This window comes from Trachymyrmex cornetzi, unplaced genomic scaffold (assembly GCF_001594075.2).
Source record: "Trachymyrmex cornetzi isolate Tcor2-1 unplaced genomic scaffold, Tcor1.1 scaffold964, whole genome shotgun sequence".
Lineage (NCBI taxonomy): Eukaryota > Metazoa > Arthropoda > Insecta > Hymenoptera > Formicidae > Trachymyrmex > Trachymyrmex cornetzi.
The window spans coordinates 412463-436244 of NW_017300316.1; the positions used below are offsets into that span (position 1 = coordinate 412463).

Here is a 23782-nt window from a genome sequence, read left to right on the forward strand (position 1 = left end):
ACGATGTCACTTCTTCAGCAAATAACATCGGCGATCATTCATCCCCACTGCGTGTATCTGGAGCAATCAGAAGGGCCTTTCCCCGCTGGTTCCATTCTGGGTGAGAGGCTACCGGAAGAGGATGTACGGGTTGTGGAGACGGCTGAAAATCCGCATCAGCAAGATGTACCGGTTCTTCCAGGTGCTCAACGGAGAAAATTGTACTTCAATCCCGCGTACTTCGATCGACAGCTATTGCTGGTGAGTTACTTAACGGGGCAACGCGACGGGGAAGGTGGGGAAAAATGTTGCTTATTTCCCATTCGCGCTAGTCATCCGTGCGTTTTCGAAGTCTGGAATGCTTTTAATGGACGTACCCTCGACGTCTGTTCGATTCGTCTACGTTCTTACGCACTCGACCAGCGACAAGATAATTTGAAAACAGCCCGGCGTTTTTCTAGGCCCCACCTCCGGCTGCCATCGAATTCCTGCTCAAAATTCGAGAAGTCATCTCCATCGCCAAGCACAAGATGGCTGCAAAAAGATTTGTTCCTACTCTCAATGGTGAGTATACGTCTGTGTTCTTCAAATAGAGATTATTTGAAATAAGACAAAAGGAGCCTTATGATTCAAATAATATGTACAAGATATAATGTTTGTAATTCAAAAGATATAGAATATATTGGATTAGGGAAAAAGTCTCTTTACAAGTTGGTAAAAAGCTCTTTCCCCATCTATATCTTCGTTAAAAATAATCAAAATTTTTAAAAAAGAGTTTTAAAGCATGAAATCTCTACTTTTGAATGGTTACTATATTTTTTGAATTTTTATGTAAGTTTTGTAATTTTTATATATAGAAAACTGTGAGCTAAAAAAAATGAAAAATTTTCTTCTCACTTTGTAGGTCTGTAGCATGTTCAAAAAAATTTTAGTAAATTTTCGACTACCTATCGTGAAAGCTTGAAGTTTTCCCTACAAAATCGTTTTTTAAAACTGTTCCTACGATTTTTTGTTCCTGAATTCCTCGCAGATTAAATAAAAAGGAACATTTTGACTTTATTGCTCATAACTCCGTTAAAAATCATAGTATCGTAATTATAAATACAGATTCTTAAAGCTAAAACGTTGCTCTATCAAGTGGTGTAATTGCCCATTTTTTTTAAATAGAATACATGAGTTGTTGAAAAAGTCTTTTTACCAACTTGTAAAGGAACTTTTTCCCTAACCCAATAAAAAATAATTAAATCAATCTAATAATTAATTAATTCAATCATATTTCTTGATTCTTGTTCATACGAGGAATAAAGAAATTAGTGAAAATCATGAAAGCATAATTCAGTTTTAACTTTCCACATTTTTAGTGTTTCTCGTGTTCTTGCAACTGAAGATTTCCAATTTTATTCTTATTTTATTCCTACGGTTTCGCACGCACTTGATTTCTTGAATTCTTCGTGTACTCATAGTCGCATGAGCGAATTTCATGCATCCAATGGAAAGCACGTGAAGTATTTTATAACGCGCAAAAGCAACTTGACTTTCACTCGCTAGCTGTAATTAGAAATAATTAATTCGCTATTTTCGCTCCTGTCATCATTATTACCAGGATAAATTTAACACGCAGGTATTCCGGAAGAGGAGAGCAGTTCCGAACGATGCGAATCAGCAAAATCAAGCAAACATCAACAGAGGACGACCCCAAGTTCTGTCCAGGGCGGCTCGGTCGCCAAATCGCGCAAGTCCCAACGGTGCACCGGATGTCCCGGTTGCAGCGAGTCTCCTCGGCTGCTTCCCGCCCTCCCTGTTCCCGATTTGCCCAGCCATGGTGAGAGCAAAGTGCGCGCCTGGTTAGAAGACGTTCGACCACCGCAGCGTCGCTGGAGAGACGCCGAGGATACGCGTAGGAACTTCCAGGAGAACGCCCGAACATTTGCTAGAAATCTGGAGTACCTGAAAGAGTTGGCCAGACGCGATTTTGGTGATCCGGACGATCGTGCGAATCTGGTCGGCAAATCGGTGTCGTCGTGGAAAGACAATCCACCGATGCTGAGGACCTTCCAGAATATCACCGCCAGGAGTGAGATTCTGGAGAACGACGATCGTTATAGCGTATCCAGACGATCGACCAGGTCCATGTTCGAGGGATCCGAGCACGATCGTTGTGGTCGTGGTAAGCGGGCGAATGGTAGACCATTCCATTACACTGCCGGTGACGACGCGATAAACGCGAAAGTCCGCAAGGCCATCGAGAATTCCTTTATCAAGCAGATGGAGGAGAGCGCGGTCATAGAGAGCGAGACGAAAGAGAGCGTGAAAGACGATAGGAACAGCAAGAGCGAGGACGAGTCGGCAAAAACGGAGAGATCATCCAGCAATACGGACAAATCGGAGAAATCACGATCTCAGCAATCGCAGATCAACCCCGCGCCGAAGAGATCGAGAAAGTCGAAGGCGCCATGCGTGCCGTCGTTGAAGAAGAAAGAACTCCCAGATATGATTAACGAGCTACCCGGTGCGAAGAACACTGCAAAGCGTATTATGGACGCTGTGATACGCGAGATGGTAGACGTGAAGGCGTTGGACCATCATCACACCAAATCTTCTAATCGTACCACGACGATCAGCGATTACGAGGTGGACAGTCTGGAACGTTCCAAGTGTAGTCGAAAGTCATCGACGTCGCCAGATCAGTCATCAACGGATAATCAATCGAGTCCGGCCTTGTCCACGGCGTTGCCAATGGACGAGGAGTTGACGATGCAAAATGCCGTGATCAACACGCGTACCGGCGAAATGACGATGTCAAAGCTCAGCAATCAGGTTCTCGAGAGAAATTGCTACAACAGTCTGCCGGAGCTAATCAGCAGCCAGCGATCGGAGACGTACTCGCTGGTGAGTGAAGTCTACGTGAATGACGGCTATGCCAGTCCAGCCTGCAGCGACGACAGTGGTCCGGAGATCCAATACGAGCCGGAAAATCCGGGTCATCTGACCATCAAAGTCCAAGACTCTCCAGAAAACTACGTGAAGCTCGACGAGTCCGAGTACGAGCCAGACACGTTGGATCGAAAGCCGATGAAGCTGCGGATCAATGACAACGTGCAGTACAACCGAGGGGAAATCACCAACGAGATTTACGTGGATTCGTTAGAGCGACCGGCTCAGATCCTTCTCAAGAGCAGGGGTAGTTTCCGCGACGAGAATTCCACCCTACAACGCAGCCCCAACAGTTTACGGGAGATCTACGAGGCGAGGATAAAATCGGGTATGAAGGACCCGCAATTGACGAACGGTCATGACCCTGAATTGCAAATGAACGGCGAGCCCGATGACGCTGACACGTGGAAAAAGTGCAAGTACCTGACGCCAGACAGCAGACAAGCAAAAAGACAACGACAGCCGCACAACCAGCCGGACGTGGTGCCGTTGCCGCCCACGGAAGAGGAGATCTACCAGCGGCCGAAGCCACCGCGACGTGTCGAAGACACGAGACTGCCGCCGTTATCTCCATCAAAAAACGCCTGGGACGGGAGTCCTGTCGGAGCGGGTGACCCTACAGCCAGTAACGGCGCTCCTGTCCCGAAAGCTGACGGATACCATGTAGGGAACGAAACCTGCCTCTGCTCGTCGCAGACTCAAGTCGACGTCGTGAAATACGAGGTTCACAACAAGAAACATCGCGAAGACGACGTTCCCTTAACAGGAACGACGTTCTTCAATGAGAGAACAGGCAAATGTACCGTGACGAACGGTTGCAGGGACTGCCCGTGCGAGACGCGCATCGAAATCGAAGTTCCTGAAGACAGGTACAGGTTCTATGGACATATCGATTCCAACAAAGAAGAAGTCTCGGTGCGAGAAACGAAGGTGGTGCGAGAGAAACGGTCGATCACTGGCTCCTCTCATCATAGAAGTTCCGGAAGAAGTTCAAGAACACGATCGTGGAGCGTCGAGCATCGTCGGGAGGATAAGGACAAACTCCTCAACAACAACAGGGCGCAGAGCGGCTCCAAAACAAGACAATTGATGAAAGGTCTCTCGAAGAGCTGTGATTCCAACTCGAACATGCTGCCGTTGGTGGACAATCGACGTGGTCACATGAAGGTTGAGGACAGTGGCTACCTCAGTAGCACAGACAGTAATGGTTCGCACAAGCAATTGCTGAGGCACGAGGTAAGTAGCGTGTCTGAGGAGACTGACGAGACCGAATCTATGTGTGACGGCGCTAGCGAGAGCGGTGCCGAGAGCGTCGGCACCGACAGCGTGTTTTTCGGCAATTTTCGCAGATTGTCAGAAATCTCCAAGAGCGCTGATTCCGGTGTGGATCTTGGAGCGAAGAATTCATCGTATTATCAGCCGATGTTCGACACGAAGGGTGAGACCACGGTGGTTTTGGAGAGAGCGAATTTCAGTACGAGCGACAGTGAAACCGAGAGTCTCGTCACTGTATTGCCTCCTTGTAATGGTCAGTGCAACAAATTGGTATCGTAAAAAGTAAACAAAATATCCAATCGAAGTAGATGATCTCTTCAAAAATCCTCTGGTAGGATCTATAGGGCAGTATCTCGGTGCTGACATTTTAATCGAGTAAAGTTGTTGATATAAGAAAGGTAATTTTAAAATTATTTGTAACACGTACCTTTTGTAAAATACTTTCAAAATTTGCAAAGATAGTTTTTATAGGAGAAACGATGGCAAAGATAAAATAATTAATTAATTATAATTTTTATTATAAATAATTTTATTGTTTAATTTCAAAAATTTATTTAATATGTTTTATTATAATGACATATTTTAGTTGTTAAGAATTTTCTTACCTTATTCTGATATATAAATGTCTATTATAAGAAAAATAGATGTATAATATATTAACTTTTAGAAAGCAACGATCTATTTTTTAAATCTTATAATTTTTCGTTAAGTATAAAATTCGTTATAATTCATTATTTCTTTGTATTCCTTGCCTCAAAATATGATATATTTATTTCAGCTACTATATCGTTAATAGTGCACATATCGCATAATTCGAAAATCCTCGATCGCGCCAGACTTTCTAAATAGTGAAAGAATCGCTAAGAACATAACGATACTAAGAAAATTAACGTATCTCTTTATTAATAAAAAAAATTATAAACAATGAAAAGAGCATTGAAAAAAGAAATGTGGGTATGCCATACCGAAAAGGCGGTTAGTTAAAGTTAAGAGCACATATCGTGATATGTAAATCTTTTACGTAGTAATGTCAAATCTCGTAAAAATCGGAACAACTTTTTATTGAAATTGTTTTTTATATATTTTCTGTACTGGATTTGCATCGTGGCAATGTTGAGATGCAATATAACACTACTTTTAGTGCGTAAGTGGAAATCAAAAAACGATTTGCCATCGTACTAGATAAAGTATCGAGTCCTATATTAATAAGACAACAGAATACATTTGTATAACAGATTGCACTATTAATTTTTCGTGAATGAATTTTAAAGGATACAAATTAGTGAAAGATAAAATTTAAAATTTTAATCATTAGGTAAATTTTATATTTTTAATAGTTTGCAAAAAAGTTTCAAGGCCAGTATAGAAAAGAAGTAATAAATTTATTACTAAGATAGATAATAGCTTACGTAATAGTTTTATAAATATTACAGTTTAACACACAAAGCGCCATGTGCGTGCTTAAAAGTTCATCAAGCGGGTAAATGATATATTATCTTCGCTCATCTAAAAAAAAAAAAACAATTGAAAGACTTCCGCGTGCGCTAAATATTTTTTTATATTAATATCTTTATAAGCAGAAGTCGAAAATATTTTTACGAGAAACATATTTCGATTATTATTATTAGTATAGGTATGACTAGTGTTCTCAATATCGATTTTAGATTAGTTTTAAAATATATATATGAAAGAGATTTTTATAACAATTGCTCATATCTGTAAAATAATTTTTTACAAATGCATACACTTATGTATTTATTTATATTTATTACTTTTTATTAATTTTTTGTAGGCATGACGATAACTCAATGGAAAAAGTGATAATATTTTTATCATAGGTAACGATGAAAACGCTTATTTATATATTTATCTTGATTGATTACAGTTAGTGCGATCGAAAATTATTGTAGCTGCTGTAATCGAAACGATATACTAGAATCTAGATGCATCATCGGCCGGAAGTGCAATATTAGTTCGTAATAAAGAAACTGCACAAATAAATTAATTAAATAGGCACGATACGTTTTTAATGCACACATTACAATAATTATTATGACAATGAGTACTCATGGAGTACGCAAAGATCTTTTTCTATAGGAGGACAGTGCGAAGATAAATAATTAATTATTAAGCTATTTTTTATTATGAATGATTTTAATCATCATTTTTTCAAGCGACGTTTTTAAACTATCACTTTTAAAGAAGATTTATCCGTTTAAAGAAGTTACGTTGAAGAATAGTTTATGTAAATAAGTCAGGAGTAATGATATCTTGCCAAAAAGGTATTAGTATCTTATATAATTTCCTGATATTATCACATGCTAATGATATTATTGTTCCTCCTTTTATTTCCTCATATTTTTAATTGATATCAAAATTATTATAGATGATTATTTAAAAATAGTTGCGAACATTACTGAAATATTTTCGTCGTTTTTTATTAATGAATAGTCAATTAATATACAAGTTGGAACTAAACATATAATATTAATGTAAGAATTGTATGTATTATGCAACATAATTTATGAGAACTTATATTTGTACTCTTTATTTTATGTTAATCTTTGTATTTAAGGTTTATTTATCGCTAGTATTCCAAGTGATTTTGCATTAAAACGAAGTAATATATTTTTCCATGTTATTATTTTGTTTGTAAAAGTTTTATATTTAATATTTAATAATTATTTCAAATTAATATATTTCTATCTATTTTTTAAAGTTGTTGTAATATTAGAAGCGCACGCTTCCATGTACCTGCCAAATGTAAATATTTGAGATAGATTTTAATATATGCTGTTAATTTAATGTATCTATACTATTTAACAATTATTTTGCGATATTGTTTTAATATACATATATTTTATGGAATGTTAATTAAAGTAATATAATACACAAATATACATGCCGTTATGATCGTAAAATATTTTTCACGAGCATGAACAAGAAAATGAATTATTTTTTACTAATTAATTTTGCAAGAAGTGTATTAATTATTTAAATGAAAACGGTGATTATGCCTGTATATTATTTGTGTTACTTTTAAAATTTAGCGAAATTATATAATTATATTTTCTAAATTATTAATAATGTTTCTAAATTTATTAGATATTAGTATTTTATATATAGAGGTCATCATTGAGATTTCCAAATCGAATTCTGTATCTTGTTTAAACGCTCGGAAAGCGATCATAACGTAGCATAAAAGATTATGGGAACAAATTTTTATATTACTCGGCCACTTTGGCGCGAGGTGGTGTCGGTAGGTTTCGGGTACATCAAGAGCGCTTCGCACTAAATAAAATTACATATTTTTAAAGAGATTTGAGAGCAATATGTCTGTTAACGAAATATTAAATAATTCCAACTTTTTTACAGCGAGACAAAATATTGTTAAGTGTCTCATAGCATTTAATCGAAGCGACGTTGTTGTCCTAGTTACGAAAAGCATCATATTGTGATTGTACATATATATATGTAACAAATTCTTACTATTTTATAAAAAAAACTGTTAATGGGAAAATGTAGTATTTACTACGTGCATTACTCCTACAAATATGTATTCCACATCTTTCCTCTCACAAAAATTCAGTCGTGCAAGTATAATTGTAATATTGTAAACACACAGTCTTTTGATTTGCAATTGTAATTCTTGTTATTTAATTAGTGCCACTTTTCTCATCTCTAATTATTTTTCTTACAATTCTTATGATACTTTGTTTATTTTTTTAAACACCATTGGTAATTTCAGTTTTACTCATACATTGATCGTGAAAAACGCGAGCACACAATACAGAAATGGAAGTGGAGGAGAGGAGATACTCATTGAAAGAATCTCTAGCATTGTTTTTATTAATTAGATAATTTATTACTTACCCCTAATAATTCTATCAAATATATTTGTATGAAGGCGTCAATCCATATACGTTATTTTTGACAAATTTGTACACAAATATACATATAATAGGTACATAACAATAAGAATAAATTACAAGTAATTCTATGTCGATTGAGATAGTACTACAGTTTTAAGGTTATCATTGTGTACATTTATATTGTAAATTTAAGCTAAAGAGGTTTTTTCTGTATTTTCTATGGATTCAGACGCCTTTTTCAGGGTATCCGCAAGAGTTTCAAACACTTCCTCTTTGTACTCTAATATTTGTTTTGAATCAAGATTATTTCTGTGATCAAATCCTTGTGTCTTCAAAAAATATTGCACTAGAGACCATACAATATTTCTAAATTGTAAGAGCACATTAGCAGTTCTAGATAAAAGAACAAAGATTTAAACAGATTATTATATGTGCTATATATATTATATACTAAACAAAATAACAAACAAAATATAAAAATACTCACTCTTTGTCACAAACAAATCTTACAGTTTGATGTGTATTGATATTAATTACAAGTTTTACCCTGTTATCATCTAACTAAAAATCGAAAAATGTATTATAAATTGTGTAATGTTATTTATTTCCTTATACTGCTATACCGAATCATAAGATTAATTATTTAATTACCTCATGACATTGAACCTCTTTTTGGTTAAAAAGTAATACTGTCAAAGGTGATATTATACTTGTTTCACGAATCACCGTACTACGTCTTACATCGCAGTGCGCAGCATTAAAATATGTTAAGAAAGAACTCGGCCAAACTTTCCGCTTATAATTAACACTTTCCCCCGAAATTACTACCTTAGCACCACCTCTGTTTAAAAATAAAATTAAATATTGATTATAAATGATATATATAATGTTATAAATCATTTTTAAATTTGAGCCTGCGAATATACAAAATTCACTTACTGTGTTCGAAGTTCGTTAACGCCTTTTCTCAGGATTCCATTCTTATATCCCATATCTTTATGTTCTATCAATTGCTGCGTAGCAGAATATAATACAGCTCGCACTAACTCGTCATTATTTTCAAATTTGTTTGCTATGTCAGATTTATCGCGATCGTGAGCATGCAGAGCTTTGCTCAACATGCGACATTGGATCAACTGCTGAATAAATGTATTTCGTATTTCTGAAAAATTATAATTTCGTACAATTTAAAAACGAGATTTATTGACTGTATGGATAATTTGATTTAATGAATACACACAACAGTAATTGAACAATAATAATTTTTTTATATACTTTGTACTTACGACTCAGTATTTGTATTCTGAGTGGCCGGATCATCATGTCGGTACAAAATTTTCTTATTAAATGTGGAGCTGTTTCATTAAAGTTTACCCATTGTTTAAATATCCATGCCATTGCAATATGATCGCTAGATGGATGGAACGTTCTTTTATTTTGCCTAATTTGAAGCTTGTGATCCAGTACATTGTAAAAAAGACTATCTTCCCCAGAAAAAAGACTTGTTATCGTTATCACAGGATGTATACAGCTGTTGTTAAAATGGATATATTTAGAATACAGAAAAATAATCAGACGATTGATTCACAAATGTATATTACTATTTATACTTACTCGAAGATAGAAGAATATACCATGGCTTTACTGAATTTAGGATGCGTTGGGAATAGTGCCATTCGTTTGCCTAGAGCCGTAAGATTCTCTTCATTATCCATAACTCCGAGATTTACTAAAGTTCTTACTGCCTTTCGTATTGCAGTTGAAGTAGGCGGTTGCAAAAATCCACCCAGAAATTCCTGCGCCTTTTCATCCGTGTATGTTTTACTGTCAAGAATTACTTTTTCCAATGGATTGCATAACAATTGCGGTAATGGATGCGCCTGTAATTTTTCGTATTCTTTCTTTGAGATTAAATGAAAACTTTCACCAGGCTTAACTCGTCCAGCTCTCCCTTTCCTGCATAACAAATTATCATCTTAACGTAAAATAATTTCAAAATAATATATACATTTAAATGCAATTTTTTAAATATTTATGCTTCTCTCAAATGTAAATAACGAAATTATATAATATATTTACTTATTCTTGATAATTACCTTTGCAGAACGTTCGCTCGAGAGACCCAACAATTCTTTATACTAGGTAAATCTTTGTTATCGTCCCAATGAGATTCTTTTCGTAAGGCAGAATCTACAACGTAAACCACATCACTAACCGTAATGCCTGTTTCAGCAATATCCGTAGCCAAGATAATTTTCCGTACACCCTCCGGTGTATGTTGAAAGATTTTCCGCTGCTCATTGTGTGATACTTTGGAATGCATCGGCAAAATCAAATGATTTTCATTATAGGACGATGTATCTTCGAGCATGCTTTGCACCTTCACGATTTCATTCCAACCTGGTAAGAAACATAAAATAGCACCGGGCGGCTTATGCGACGAGATCCATTTTATGACCTGTACTACTTTTCCAATATCAACTGAAAGTTTTTCGGCTTCATCATTTTCATAGCGACCTTTGGATACATATGTTTTGTATCTCTGGATATTTGGTAGATGCTCGATATCTTCCAAGAAATGCATTTTGACGGCAAACAATCTACCAGGTACTCGTACAGCGGGACAATTGAAATACTGTTGAAATATGTGCGTATTTATAGTCGCCGACATTATCAGTACCTTTAAATTAGGATTTTTCTGTAGGACTCTCTTGAGTAGAATCATTAGCATGTCGGTATCGATCTGACGTTCGTGCGCCTCGTCCAAAATGACGTGCGAGCACCCTTCTAAATTAGGATTGGCCTGCAATTTTCTCAGTAGCATACCAGTGGTGCAAAAAACTATCGCACCGAGTTCCTTCGGCAATACTTGTTCTAGTCTCACGTGAAAACCTACAACATCTCCCACGTGCTCTTTTCTTTCATACGCAATACGATCTGCCAAAGAGATCGCCGATATTCTACGAGGCTGTGATACCAATATATTGCAATCTGTACCATTACCATTCTCCGCGAAAGCATCTAGTATAAATTGAGGTACTTTTGTAGTTTTGCCACAACCTGTATCACCCTCTATCAATAGAACTTGATGGTTTTCCAGCCGAGAGAGAATTTCATCCCTGTGAAAAACGGATAACGTATATATTAAAAATTACAAAGCATATTATATATATACATATAAATATGAAACAATATTCTTATATCTTTCATACTTAAACTCGTGAATTGGTAAAGTGGCAATGTCATCGTTACACCTTTCCAAAAATCTATCCTTCAAAGTTTTATTTCGAAAGAGAATATCCGAGTGAGCATTGTCTTCAAGTATCGGATGATGAGTTAACGTCTGATAGGATGAATGTAAAGTATCTTTCAATGTCATACTTTGTATTTCCTGAATATTATACAAATTAAAATCATCAAATGTTATACATACTAATAAAATACATTTTACGTTAACCCTGTTGGTCTGCTCGAGGTCTATATTTGATTTAAAATATAATTAATTTTCTTACTAATATTTTAATTAAATTTTTTTTTCTAGTATTTGATAATTTCGTCCGTTAATGCAAGCTCTTTTTTCTGTAAAAATTTTTGATTTTTTAGAGTTTTTTAATCATATTGATTTAAATAATAATAAATTTGAATAGACCAGCAGGGTAAGAAAAAAATGGTGATGCAGAATTTTTACCGTATTATAAGTCTCGATTAACTCGGTCATATTGTTTAAAATTTCAGGAGCAACATTTAATTCAACAAGCTGAGATCGCATGTCCCTCATTTCCTCTACATTATAGATAAGTGGCTTGCCATTTTTTAATTTGCTATTTATTTCTAGATACTGCAAACACTTCCAAGCTGCATTTTTGAAAGTGAGTGCTTTGGTTTTACCAATTTCTTTAAAAGACATAACTTCTGGCCATTTGACATTAATAGTAACTTCCCATAATTTAGATCTATTTGCAGTAACGCTCTTAGTAGTCGAGGTTAAAACTTGTTGGTCTTTTAAATCATTACCTACTATTGCATAAATAGACAATAAAGAAGATTTTGGATCTGGGTACCAGCGTTCTATTCCTATAATATTCAAATATTTTATTATGGTAACAAGATAGCGAAAATAATTATATTAGTATATTAAGGCTGCGGTCCATTTGACGCTACAAACACTTCGAAGCGTTTTTGATTAGTCAATTTGTAAAATTCTTTGTTCTGATTGGTTGCTCAAACGCTTCGAAGCGTTTGTAGCGTCAAGTGGACCGCAGCTTTAAATATAAACATGCAGAAACATTTTGTACTTAATACAATCATACAATACACTTATAAAGAAAGACGAATATAAAATTTAATACACATAAAAGATAAATTTTGCACTGTATTTTAATTGTAAATTATTTCTAAAATTTTTATTTATTACACTTGAAAACATTTCGTAATATAAAAAAATAATGTATACATACGTTTTTGGTGCATAATTTCCTTATGAATTCTATGAGATTTACCATGCTTTATTTCGAATTCATCGAGAACTTGCTGTTAAAATTTTTATTATCTTTAATAACTGAAATTTTATCCTTGTTGTGCGTTATGAATTGCTTACCTCTGATAAGTTTTCCCTTGTAATATTTGCATGTAAATGTTTAGTTCCTACATTTTTGTATTCAAAATGCTCTTCCTATTTATAAAGTAATAAAATAGATTCAGAAAAATTATCTGTACAATACACATAACATACAAAATTACACCTTTAACATACCTGAGATAAACGTTTATCTTTATCTTTCATAGAAACACAATATCGCGCTGCAGTATGCAAGTCTCTAATCACATTTTTATTTGAATATATTATACGATACTGGTAAAGCCTATGTAACAAAATTATTAATATTATATATCACAGAAGTAACTTCTATGAACCCATTAAAAGTTGAATAAAAATTGAATTCCACTTCATAAAAATTGAAATTCATTAAAAATTGAATTCCACTTTGAGAAACTTTAAACATCCAATAGCTTTGTCAACTCTACTATACAAATGAGGCTAAATCTTCAATTTCAGTAATCACTAATTAACTATAAATTAGCAATGAACAATCCATTATGACTCGAATACTACAAAATTACTTTTGAAACCTTGATTATCTAACTATTTAATCAACGCTATGACCGCTATGACACAAATGAAACTGAGTCTATCTTAGCAATTGCTAATTAACCATGACAAATTAGCGAGACAGCTGAAAAATGAAATACACCAATAAATAATATACATTATTGTTATATACCATCTATATGCTAATCTTTGTCCAGGAAATATTTGTAATGTTCCCAACATTTTTTCTTTGAATATATGCACTCTTTATTTCATATATATGTGTATATATATGTATGATACGTACTTCCTAAAAAGAAAATGTATTTCTAGAATATTCTGAAGGTTCAAGCAAGTCCTTCGATCTAAAAATAGCAAGAAATTCAGAATCAGTTTGTATACCTCGAGTATCGTAGTCAAGCCGGGTCAATTCACGTGGTTGGGATCGAGCTTGCGTTCTTGGTTATGGACATTTACCGTCTACGGTCAGAATGAGCCAGAAAGTTTGTGCCGCTTGCACTCACGAGGAAATATTGTCAAGATGTGTTATACTTTTTCGTATATAAGATAATAAAGCGTTGTCTTTTATCTGTAAAGTACCAGTTATGTGTTTTCGATATTCTCGCGTGATGTTTTCACGTGTTCTCATGCGTCTCCATGCGTCTCGCACCGTCTCGCATGCTCGCATCATCTCGCACAGTCCAGCACAGTCTCTGCTTTCTATCTTTTGGTAATTCCACGTATTTACCAATCGCTGCGCAAATACCGACAGTGATAACAATCGAACTAATAATACCGACTATGGTATCTACTCCATTGTCCATCAGTCTATGGTGGTTCCCTCTATGATTTTCTTTTTCATCATGATTTCCTCCATCATGATTTCCATTTTCCTCCATACGGCATACTTCATAGTCTCGCAAGACCGCTCGAGCAGGTCAGACGTGCATCTGGCCTGCTTCGGGTATTACATCATCTCATTAAATTTTTTAAAAAGCGTTTCCGCTTCAACTGTGATTTACATTATATTATTATTTTGACAAGACTGGCCAAGCCCACCTCTTTGGCAAGAGCCCGGACCAATTGTATATAGAAGAAGAATAGAGGAATGACTCAGCTTTCTTGTTTCCATCAAGATGGCGACCATGACGACCGTTAAGGAAACGTGTTAGCACGTGTTGCGAGATTTTGAGATTACAATCAAAAATTTTTGCAAAACTGTTGCGTCATGCTAAACGCAACTATGTTTTTGCAAAAAGGTAGTCAACGTTACTGGTTGAATAAGCCATTGCCTCAAGCTCTTGCTATCCTATGGCTCCAGTTAGCTGTACTGTGATCTCAAATATTTCCAACATAGTAAGCTTGTAGTAAGTATTAATTCTATTGACTAGAACCAACAATATTATATACAAGTATTTACAAGTTCCTAAATTATATTAATCAATAACTGTATTGTTAGTTACAGATTATAGGTTATCTATTGCATAGTGTTCCCTGCCTGCTTCAATTCTCTTATAAAGACATATCACAGACAAGTTACTAATTTATATAATTGCAAATTGGAATTGGCAAGGTGCATTCGGCAGATTGAGTAGTACTGGAGGTGTATAGCTGCTATTGCACAATTCTGAATGGATAGCCATTTGAACCATTATCTATTGGATCGATTGTGATCTGAAATGCTGGGCTGCAACAGTCATCTTTGTGATCCAGGATTCCAATTTGTGTCCCTTTATAAATTATTTCTATTGAATATATTATTTATTTATTGATATTAATTAATAAATAAATAAATAGATAACTTATATTGATTAATAAGGATATTTTTTAATATAAATTACTTGTATATTTTTTTGGTAGACAATGGCCAGTATTCGTAATTGGTCAGAAGACAATCTTAAGTAACGTCTTATTATGGTCTTTGGTTGTGGTGTCCGCCGACATCTTAAGATGTTACTTAAGACTCCCTAATGATCCGATTACGAGTATTAACCAAGTCTTATTTTTAAATCTTGTTTTTTTAACCACGAGCCTACCATGTTGGAAAGTTTTTGTATCTAAGCCTGTATAAACTATTGAATAAAGATTTTGATAACTAAATCCTGACCTATTTTAACTTACCAGATTAAAGGATAGCAATCGCCTTTCTTCACCAGTATCAGACTACCAGATCCTCTACCCCTGGAGGATACGAAATTCTTATGTATATTCTATTCTTATATAGGAATCGTATCGAAACCAAGTACTTTCGGGAAATGAAGGATTATTTGCATTACTAATTTGATTTCCGAATTCGATGAAGACAAATTTGATAATAAATTCTATTAAAAGGCGAAGAATTAAAGTTAAGCAATTTGCTAAAATTTTAATAAAAATATTATAAATCTTAACATAGGCATAATATAACTTCGACAATTAATTTAAATAATTAACTTAAGTACAAAGTGATAGACATCACGTGGCTAAAAATTGAACTAAAGTTATAGTTGCGAGCGCTATATTTACGTACTGAAATCACAGCATACACATACATAGGATACGCGATCATTTCATCCTTTTTGTCATCAAACATTAAACAAGGATGGGATGATATGACGCGAACGTTGCAAATATGTGTTAAGTGGAACATACCCCTATATAGTACATATACAACAAAAAATAGGTCTAAATGTGCCAATTTTATTATTAAAATATTAATACACAATAAAATACACAGAGATGCATGAATAATACACTTCCATATTACAAGTTTTGTGGAAAATACTAAATAAGTACAATGTTAACATTTCATTAAAATATTTAATATATATTACAATAGTTAACAAGATAGATACACTACACGAATCTGGATGCAATCGTTATTAGTTTAGTATAATCTGCTCCTTTGATGTAAGTATTCTTTCATTTTCGTTTGCAGTATATGTGGAATAGGCACCTGTATTTTTGTATCTAGAGGTGTGCCATTGTCTGAGTATCAGATTGTTTCTATCAAACTTGGGAACTTTAGAAACCTGTTGTTTCAGTCCAACCAATATACTCTTACTTTTCACTTCTTATAGCAACTAAAATTCTATCACCTGAATAATACATTTAGCAATGTTTAGATAAATTTCCTATAAAATAATAATATCTTTTATGTAGTCTTTCATTTATTGTTTCACCGATGTATCCCACCCTGCGCTTGTTGTACATGTGTATGCAACGTGGTGGTCTATCCTCCATCACAGCTTGTTTCGTTGTTATCCACTATACATACTCTCAATGGACACAATTTAATTATCTGACTCACAGGGGTTGAAGTAGAAATGTTTCTGCTTGCAACATTTGACACTGTGACAACATTATCGTTTTAATCTCTCTTTGGGGTAATCTAAAACATCATATAATATAAAAAAATTGCATAATGTATTTAATATTACAATACATTTCATGGCAACATAATCTTCCTCTCACTTCTTAACAGAAAGAAGATAAACGACGTTAGAAACGATAAGTTAAACGAATTCTTTTTTCTTAAATATTTTTTTATAATAGTTACTATAGAATACAAGTTTTCTCATTGACAATTCTAAGTCTAAAATCAGTTTGGGGTATTTAATCGCGATAATTTCTCCGAAATAACAGGAAGCACAACAATTTTTACATAATCTTAGCTTTACTTAGGATATTAAATCTAATCTAAAGTCATTGACGGTACGCAAGTGTGATGATACAGAAAACGGGACTTTTTATTGTCATCATGAACAAGATACGTCGTCTCGAGAAAGCGTTAATGCATTTTACTACTGGATTGCATAAGACATACATGCATACACCGTGGCATAAAAATATAGCTTAATAACAAAAGATTTACTGACCACAAAAGTAACAGACGTCGTATTTATTTTATTAGCGGAGAAAACGTTTTATAAAATAATTAATAAAATCTCGCGTGTAACACTATAGTTTTTGACGACGATAGAAATTCTTTTATTAATACAACTGTTCATTAATACAACGCATTTTCGCGCGTCAACCGGTATATAATTCGGCATCATCAGGTTAGGGTTAGGTCAGGATGTATTATGGAATGGTTCGTCTGCTGTGAGAGCGTATAAAAATTCCAGTATTATAAAGATATGCCTTTTATTATCACGAATTCGTTTCGTCTCGACTACATCATGTGTGATTTTATTGTAAACGTACAAAGGCAAGGGTAAGAGGTTTCAAGCGTTGAAAGTTTTGTCTCGCCAATGGACTTAGAGGTTATGTCGCACGTGAGAGCTACGTTAACCTGCCTGCGGTGACACTTGAGGATCTTCACGCACGGAAAGAACGAGAGAATGTCATACGAGAAACCTTGTCGCGCTTGTATGGACTTCCGGACGTGGGCGAAACGCCAGAAGGAAGTCTACGATTCAGAGAAGGTAAATCGGTAGTTTATAGACAAATTCATTGAGGCTTATTATCAATTTTGTCGCTATTACTCAAGTTTCAGAGCTTATTTCATCAGAGATAATTATTCTTATCCTATTTCTTAGAAACAATTATTCTTTTTATTATAAATTTACTATGACATCATCATAATAAATCCGTTCTTTTTTCGGTCGAATTTCTTGTTTTTTTCTTTTTCTTTTCAATGCGAAAATGCGAGAAAAACAGGGTAAATGAATCATGCAAGAAATTAAGGTAAAAAGAACAAACCTATGTTATAAATAACAACAATTACAAAGCTATTATTATAAATTATAGGCCAGTTCTTTTCAGTTGAACTTTTTGCATGAATAATTTTTCTTTTTTTTCTCTTCACATTGGATAAGAAAAGAGAGAAGATGAAAGGTCCAAGAAGTTTAGTTAAAAAGAACAAGCCTGCAATTTGTATAAATTTTTATTTTAGGAAGTACAAAAGAAACCGGAGCAAACACCAAATGCAAGGAACAATAATAGTATTCGACAAGATTGTCCTTTGGACAAAGACGAGTTGGGTTCAAAGACTTGGGCCTTCTTGCATACCATGGCGGCGTACTATCCTGATCGTCCGAACGAGAAACAAAAGGCTGACATGAACAGCTTCTTTCATACATTTTCCAAATTTTACCCTTGCAGTATATGCGCAGAAGATCTACAGGAGCAATTGAAACACTCGCCACCACAGACTGGATCGCAGGAAAAATTGAGCCAATGGCTGTGCAGAATTCATAACGAAGTCAACAAGAAACTTGGAAAATTAGAATTTGATTGTAAACTAGTGAATCAGAGATGGAGAGACGGTTGGTTAGACGGTTCTTGTGATTGATAAGTAACAATAATAGTCTTAGAATGTACAATGGGACCTGAATACAATACGAATTATTGTGTAAATAAGAAAATATGAAAATGGAAATTAATAGCAATATATGTACTTAAAAAGCTTTCCATGTTCAGCTCTTTTTCTGCGGGATAAATTTACTTTAAAATAAGAAGAAGCGCAGGAATGAAATTGCATCATGCTTTATTATAAACATCTTCGTGACAAGAGAAAAATTGTATAGATTTAGAATTACTTACATAAAAACGTTTGTCAGTGGCAATTCGGTATCGTTAACATTACTTTATTATGTAATTTAGGATTTTCATCTTGATAGACACAATGCAAAAATGTGCACATTTGTTGCATTGCACCATATATGGTAAAAAATATATTGACAATATAAAATTTTTTTTAATCGCCATTTCATTTTTGCAATAACTTCTTTAACAGTGCATTCCACCAGTGGTTGCACACTTATTTACTATGTTTGTTTTTTATCCTAAACTTCGTTGTCGATTAACACAAGCTGGTGACCGTGTGATAGTAAATACGGTAGCTGTTCGAGAAGTAGGCTCGTAGCTGTGATCCTGGCCATAACCACCTATGGGTACAACTTGGAATGTTCTGATGTGGAATGGAAAACGTTTATTATTCACAGATGGTCGAGTTACATATAAAAACAGTATGTGACCCAAGAAGACAATGAAGAGGGAACTTGCTTTGGCCACGCTCTCTCTCACCCATTGGTCTATGAATTTTGTGTTGATCAATATCTATAGAAATAAAAAGAAAGACATGTTTTATTTTTACAGAATATTTTCTATATAGGATAAAAATATAATAAACAATTATTTCAAACAAAATATTTTTTGATAGTTTTTGTTTGAAACAATTTTTTATATGTATGCATACTGTTAAAGGATGAAAGAGGAACCACACTGATCCCAAGAAAAGTAGCGAAGAGTAGAAGTGGATCTTCGCACGCAATTTTCTGACGGTCTTAAAACAACGAGTGACAAACACGAGCCAGGCAATTAATTTCAATGCTATTAAAATATAGCCTGGTAGCGACTCGTAAATGTACAACACCAATCCTGGATCGAATGCCTCGAATTGATATATACACAGCGACATTTGACAAAGACCAGTAATACTGACAAATAGTATAAGCCATCGGATTTGCGACGCCGTAAGGACACTTTTGGTAACTGTGTAACCGAGAGCGAGGAGCAGCATAAGAACTGTATACAGAGTCTCGGAACACGATTCTAAGAGCTGGCCTAGTAAATAAGCATTCAATGCTGACACTCCTGTCAAACCAAGATTAATGTAATTATAAAGCTCGCATGACGCTCCCAATAATTGACACAGCAGGGAGGCTATGAACAGTTTGTAGGATATGTGCAGCAGCCTCCTGGAGCGCAATTGCAGCGCTATGTAGAGACTGAGAATGATGAATATCGTATACAGGCAGACGGTTGGTATCAGCAGTGGCAGTATGTCTAAAACGAAAAATTAAGGGCACAATTAAGGAACGCTACTCTGAGACTCGCTGATTGTCGTGAAAGTCAAATTACTTGCAGAATTCGTCCGCGGAAAAGTGCTCCTTCCAGAATGTCCCGGGCGGCGCATTGGTCAGCGATATCGAATACGTGACGTTCAAGCCTTTTGTGGAAGAGCAGTCGGCTAAAACCATATACCACCATCTCGGCCGGGATGAGTAGAATTTTCTCTGGCTAGTGCATCGAACTATACCGTCGTCTTTCTCGACGCATCCCGAAGCGAAGTTAATTGTTTCTATCGTGTTCAATGGTACTATTTGACCATTTTGGAGAACACTCTCTTTTTCCTGACATGTCTTATTGGAAGGATAGACAGCGCGCCATTGGTATTCTCCATCGTAGTACAGAAGGAGCTTCAAATTGCGTTCTTCACCTCCTAATTGAAAGTCGAATCGAAAAATACCATCCTCCGTTAAAAAACAGAATCTCGCGAGGAATGCCCAGTTCTGAAAAGTCGCAATTTCAAGTATTTGTCATACACTATCACTATTCTATATTCTATTTTTTTCAAACGGTTAACAAATCATTGGAGTTATTGCTTTACTGAAATAATAACAGTATTGCTCCTGCATCGGGCATTGTTGATTACATCTAAAGCATATTCCCAAGTAGCAAAGTGACATCAAATAACGTTTTAATGATGTCTCTAACGTCAATAAGACGTCATTAAAATATTACCTTGTTACTCGAGTTAATTCTAAAAATATTATGCAACAATTTCTAATAAATACCAACTGACAATAAAGATTAAAAGATTTATAATTAATATCTATACATGTGTATTAGTATCAGAAGGATCTCCGCAAATATAGTGAGAAAAAAGTATGGAAAAGATTTTTACAATTGCATGTCTTCACAATCCAATAAATAATAAATTATATTATCAATATTATAATTTTATACTTAGCAATATAAATGAATACAATGTCTATGGCATGTAACAGTTACATCGTTGAATGTAAAATTATAACATTGATATTAGTTATTGTTGGTTTACTGGGTTGTAAAGACATGTAATAATTGTAAAAATATTTTTATTGTTTATAATTTAAGCCACGATTTGTAATTTTAATGTAATTTTGATTTAAAAAAAATATTTTTACTATAATTAAAAAAAAATATTTTTACTATACTTTTCCTCACTGCGTTTGCGAAGAGCCTTTTGATACACTCTAATGAAATGTGTATTAATTAGAAATTTTTCAATCTCTCTCTTTTTGACTTGTCAAGATCATCAAAACATTAAATCATTAAAACACTACATCAAATTTAAATAATAAAAAAGAAATGCGATTATATCCTTCCGGGAATACAATTTTTATTACTTTAACATTAATTATCGCCTTCATTGTTCGCTTTACATTTACATTTTAAATCCCACTTATTTAACGAAAATCTACTCGTTTTTTATTAACAGCAGGTAGAAACTCATTGAAAACTTCGCTCGTAGGTACACGTCGCGCAATAATATTGACCACACAAGAGTGCCATGGATCGAAATCCCGGTGAAACGACTTGTGGTTTCATTTGATATTTTATTAAAATCAATTCAACTCTGGTAATTACTGTGGATGTAATCAAGTTGCCCTCGAGTATCTTGGCATCGGCGTGTCGAAGCAGCGGCAGATGCGCGATCGAGAAGAGCAGCAGCAGAAAGCCCAGCTTCACCGAGTTTCGAGTGCGCGAGGATCGTGCGACGAGCGTTCCTCCGCACATTACTATACCGCGATCACTACAGTTGCATACTGTCAGCGGTTAAGCGGCCGCTTTGATCAATATTTCCCGGTGCCATGACTTGTATATCGATTTGATTAGTCACACAAAACGTTGGTCGACATTCGCGAGATTGTTGAGAAAAAGGAAAAAAGGTCAAGAGAATGCTCCCACACGAAATTTTGTGCTGTCGTAGATTCTCATTTCTGTGTATATACCTTCTATTTCCTCTTTTTCTTCTACACTGAAAAAATTTACTAAATCTTAATACATATTTCATTGAATAGTACTAAGTAAACATTTATTTACAGTAAATAATTACTTAAATATATATTTTTTTTTTTTTAATGAAAGTGTAAAATTAATATTTTTATATTAAATAAATGTATGTATGTTTACATTTAGCAAATATTTACTTAGAACTATTCAAACAAATATTTAATTTTTTTTTCAGTATGATATCTAAATATATACGGTTTGATTGAGGGAGATTTAGGTAAAATAATAATGTAGCTAAAAAAAAAGTTTTATTACTTTAATTACTTTTTATTATCCTGATTGATTATTATTCAGCACTCACGCTTTTTGTACATAGATCTTGTGTAGATATTAAATTGAAGAGAAAGAGGAAGAAAAAGGAATTTTTCTAGAAAATTTAATTTACAATTTTATATATATAATAGTGACTTTTACGCCAAAGAATAAAATCTCTTAAAGATTGAAAATTGAGCCACTGTTTTTCAAGATTGGCTCCATTTTCACTTTTTAGAATGAGATTTCACTCCAAAAAATTTAGAGAGTAAAAACGAAAAAAAGTCGAGTGAGCACTATAATAATTGTTCGCGTGTCCCTGACATTTGCGTACATGTCGCTTGCGCGGCATGTAGTATGCATGTGCAATGCGTCGCCAGTTGATCGAATTGATTACTTGTAACACAACGGCGAGGAAATAATACTCCACTCGCTGTGTATAACGTATTATTTAACGTATTATATAACGTATTATTTACTATTTTTAGGAAAAAAATTGATTCTTTTAAACAAGTCACTCCGTTTACATTTTTTTTATTCAAAAAAGAAACAAGAGAAAACGATAAGTTTATATTTTTAAAAAATGAAAAGATAGCAAATACGTAAATATTTATTTATTTGTTAAAAAATATTTTTTTAATAAATAATATTTAAACAAAATAATAAAAGAAATAGATTCACTGGATTAAATCGATCACGATAAATAATGCCGATATAAAGCCAACACAGGATGTTCGAGTGTAAATTAAGTGCAATTTACACTCGAACATCCTGTGTTGGTTCCATATCAGTATTATTCATCGTAATAATATTTATTAAAAAATATTTTTTTGTAATGAAAAATAAAACGAAATGAAGTAACAGCAAATTTGAAAATTGGATTTTTGGTGGACCAGATTCCATGAATGGAAATTTTTTTCAATTAATTTTTTCCTGTGTGTATTTTCATGTGAATTCAGCTCTCTTTCTGCTTTCAAATCATCAAGCGAATCTTCTACTTCCAATTTCTTCTTTTCTGTACGTGTATCCTCCAAAATTGAAACATACGAAATTATTTTCAAATCTGTAACCTAACCTAGCTCTTGAAGCCGCCTCCTAAAGTCCATTCTGTTTCAGAGTTTTGAAATAGTACAAGAGAATTTTTTATATCTGTTTTATTTTATAGTTTGTCTACTTCTCTTTGTTTTATCAACCTTTCTGTTGCTTGAAAAAATTTTTGCATTTTAAACAAAATAAATATGTATTTGATTGTTAGAGAGAGAGAGAGAGAGAGAGAGAGAGAGAGAAAGAGAAATCGAAAATACTGAGTGCGAAGAGTGCAAACAACATGAACAGATCTACAGCGAGCTGCGCACAATAGCAGAAATAAAAAATTAGGAATAATGGTCGCGTTCAGCAGACTCAACTGTGGAGCGGATCCGTTACTATTGGATGATCTAGAAGAATACATCAATAGTCCGGATATACAATAGGGTTTTAAACCTTAAGCCATAAGAAATGGGCGAATCACAGTCGTTTATTCTTCTCGGATTCGACTGTAATTGGTCAATTTCTTACG

At 34.3% G+C, this 23782-nt stretch overlaps 4 protein-coding genes and 1 pseudogene across 5 annotated transcripts in view; 2 read left to right on the forward strand and 3 right to left on the reverse strand.

The window, feature by feature from the left end:
- Positions 1-4467, forward strand: part of LOC108769900 (uncharacterized) — a 94592-nt gene extending 90125 nt beyond the window's left edge. Inside the window, exons 8-10 of the mRNA XM_018521129.1 lie at positions 19-240; positions 441-543; positions 1601-4467. Coding sequence (XP_018376631.1) covers positions 19-240; positions 441-543; positions 1601-4467 — 3192 coding nt within the window. The remainder of the gene's footprint in view (positions 1-18; positions 241-440; positions 544-1600) is intronic.
- A 3731-nt stretch (positions 4468-8198) lies between these two features.
- LOC108769904 (putative ATP-dependent RNA helicase DHX30) lies at positions 8199-13853 on the reverse strand. Of its 2 annotated transcripts, XM_018521133.1 has the most exons (14): positions 13552-13853; positions 13343-13459; positions 12814-12922; positions 12658-12732; positions 12518-12590; positions 11749-12134; positions 11273-11451; positions 10157-11179; positions 9675-10016; positions 9347-9591; positions 9000-9222; positions 8712-8901; positions 8548-8621; positions 8199-8453 (listed from the first exon to the last, which is right to left on the reverse strand). In XM_018521133.1, exons 2-14 carry the CDS (start codon positions 13390-13392, stop codon positions 8249-8251), a joined length of 3174 nt encoding a protein of 1057 aa, XP_018376635.1. In that variant the 5' UTR covers positions 13393-13459; positions 13552-13853; the 3' UTR covers positions 8199-8248. The 2 variants fall into 2 exon arrangements, with proteins under 2 accessions (XP_018376635.1, XP_018376634.1); XM_018521132.1 differs by having other exon boundaries at positions 13343-13853.
- A 2022-nt stretch (positions 13854-15875) lies between these two features.
- On the reverse strand, positions 15876-16498 carry LOC108769894 (39S ribosomal protein L14, mitochondrial pseudogene; annotated as a pseudogene).
- Positions 16499-17140: 642 nt separating this feature from the next.
- On the forward strand, positions 17141-18492 carry Alr (Evr1_Alr domain-containing protein Alr). The gene is made up of 2 exons (XM_018521135.1): positions 17141-17555; positions 18026-18492. The coding sequence occupies exons 1-2, from the start codon at positions 17472-17474 to the stop codon at positions 18422-18424; spliced, it is 483 nt and encodes a 160-aa protein (XP_018376637.1). The 5' UTR covers positions 17141-17471; the 3' UTR covers positions 18425-18492.
- An 84-nt stretch (positions 18493-18576) lies between these two features.
- Positions 18577-21858, reverse strand: LOC108769905 (transmembrane protein 145). The gene is made up of 4 exons (XM_018521134.1): positions 21547-21858; positions 20000-20426; positions 19331-19920; positions 18577-19191 (listed from the first exon to the last, which is right to left on the reverse strand). Exons 1-4 carry the CDS (start codon positions 21694-21696, stop codon positions 18913-18915), a joined length of 1446 nt encoding a protein of 481 aa, XP_018376636.1. The 5' UTR covers positions 21697-21858; the 3' UTR covers positions 18577-18912.
- Between the last annotated feature and the right edge of the window lie 1924 nt (positions 21859-23782).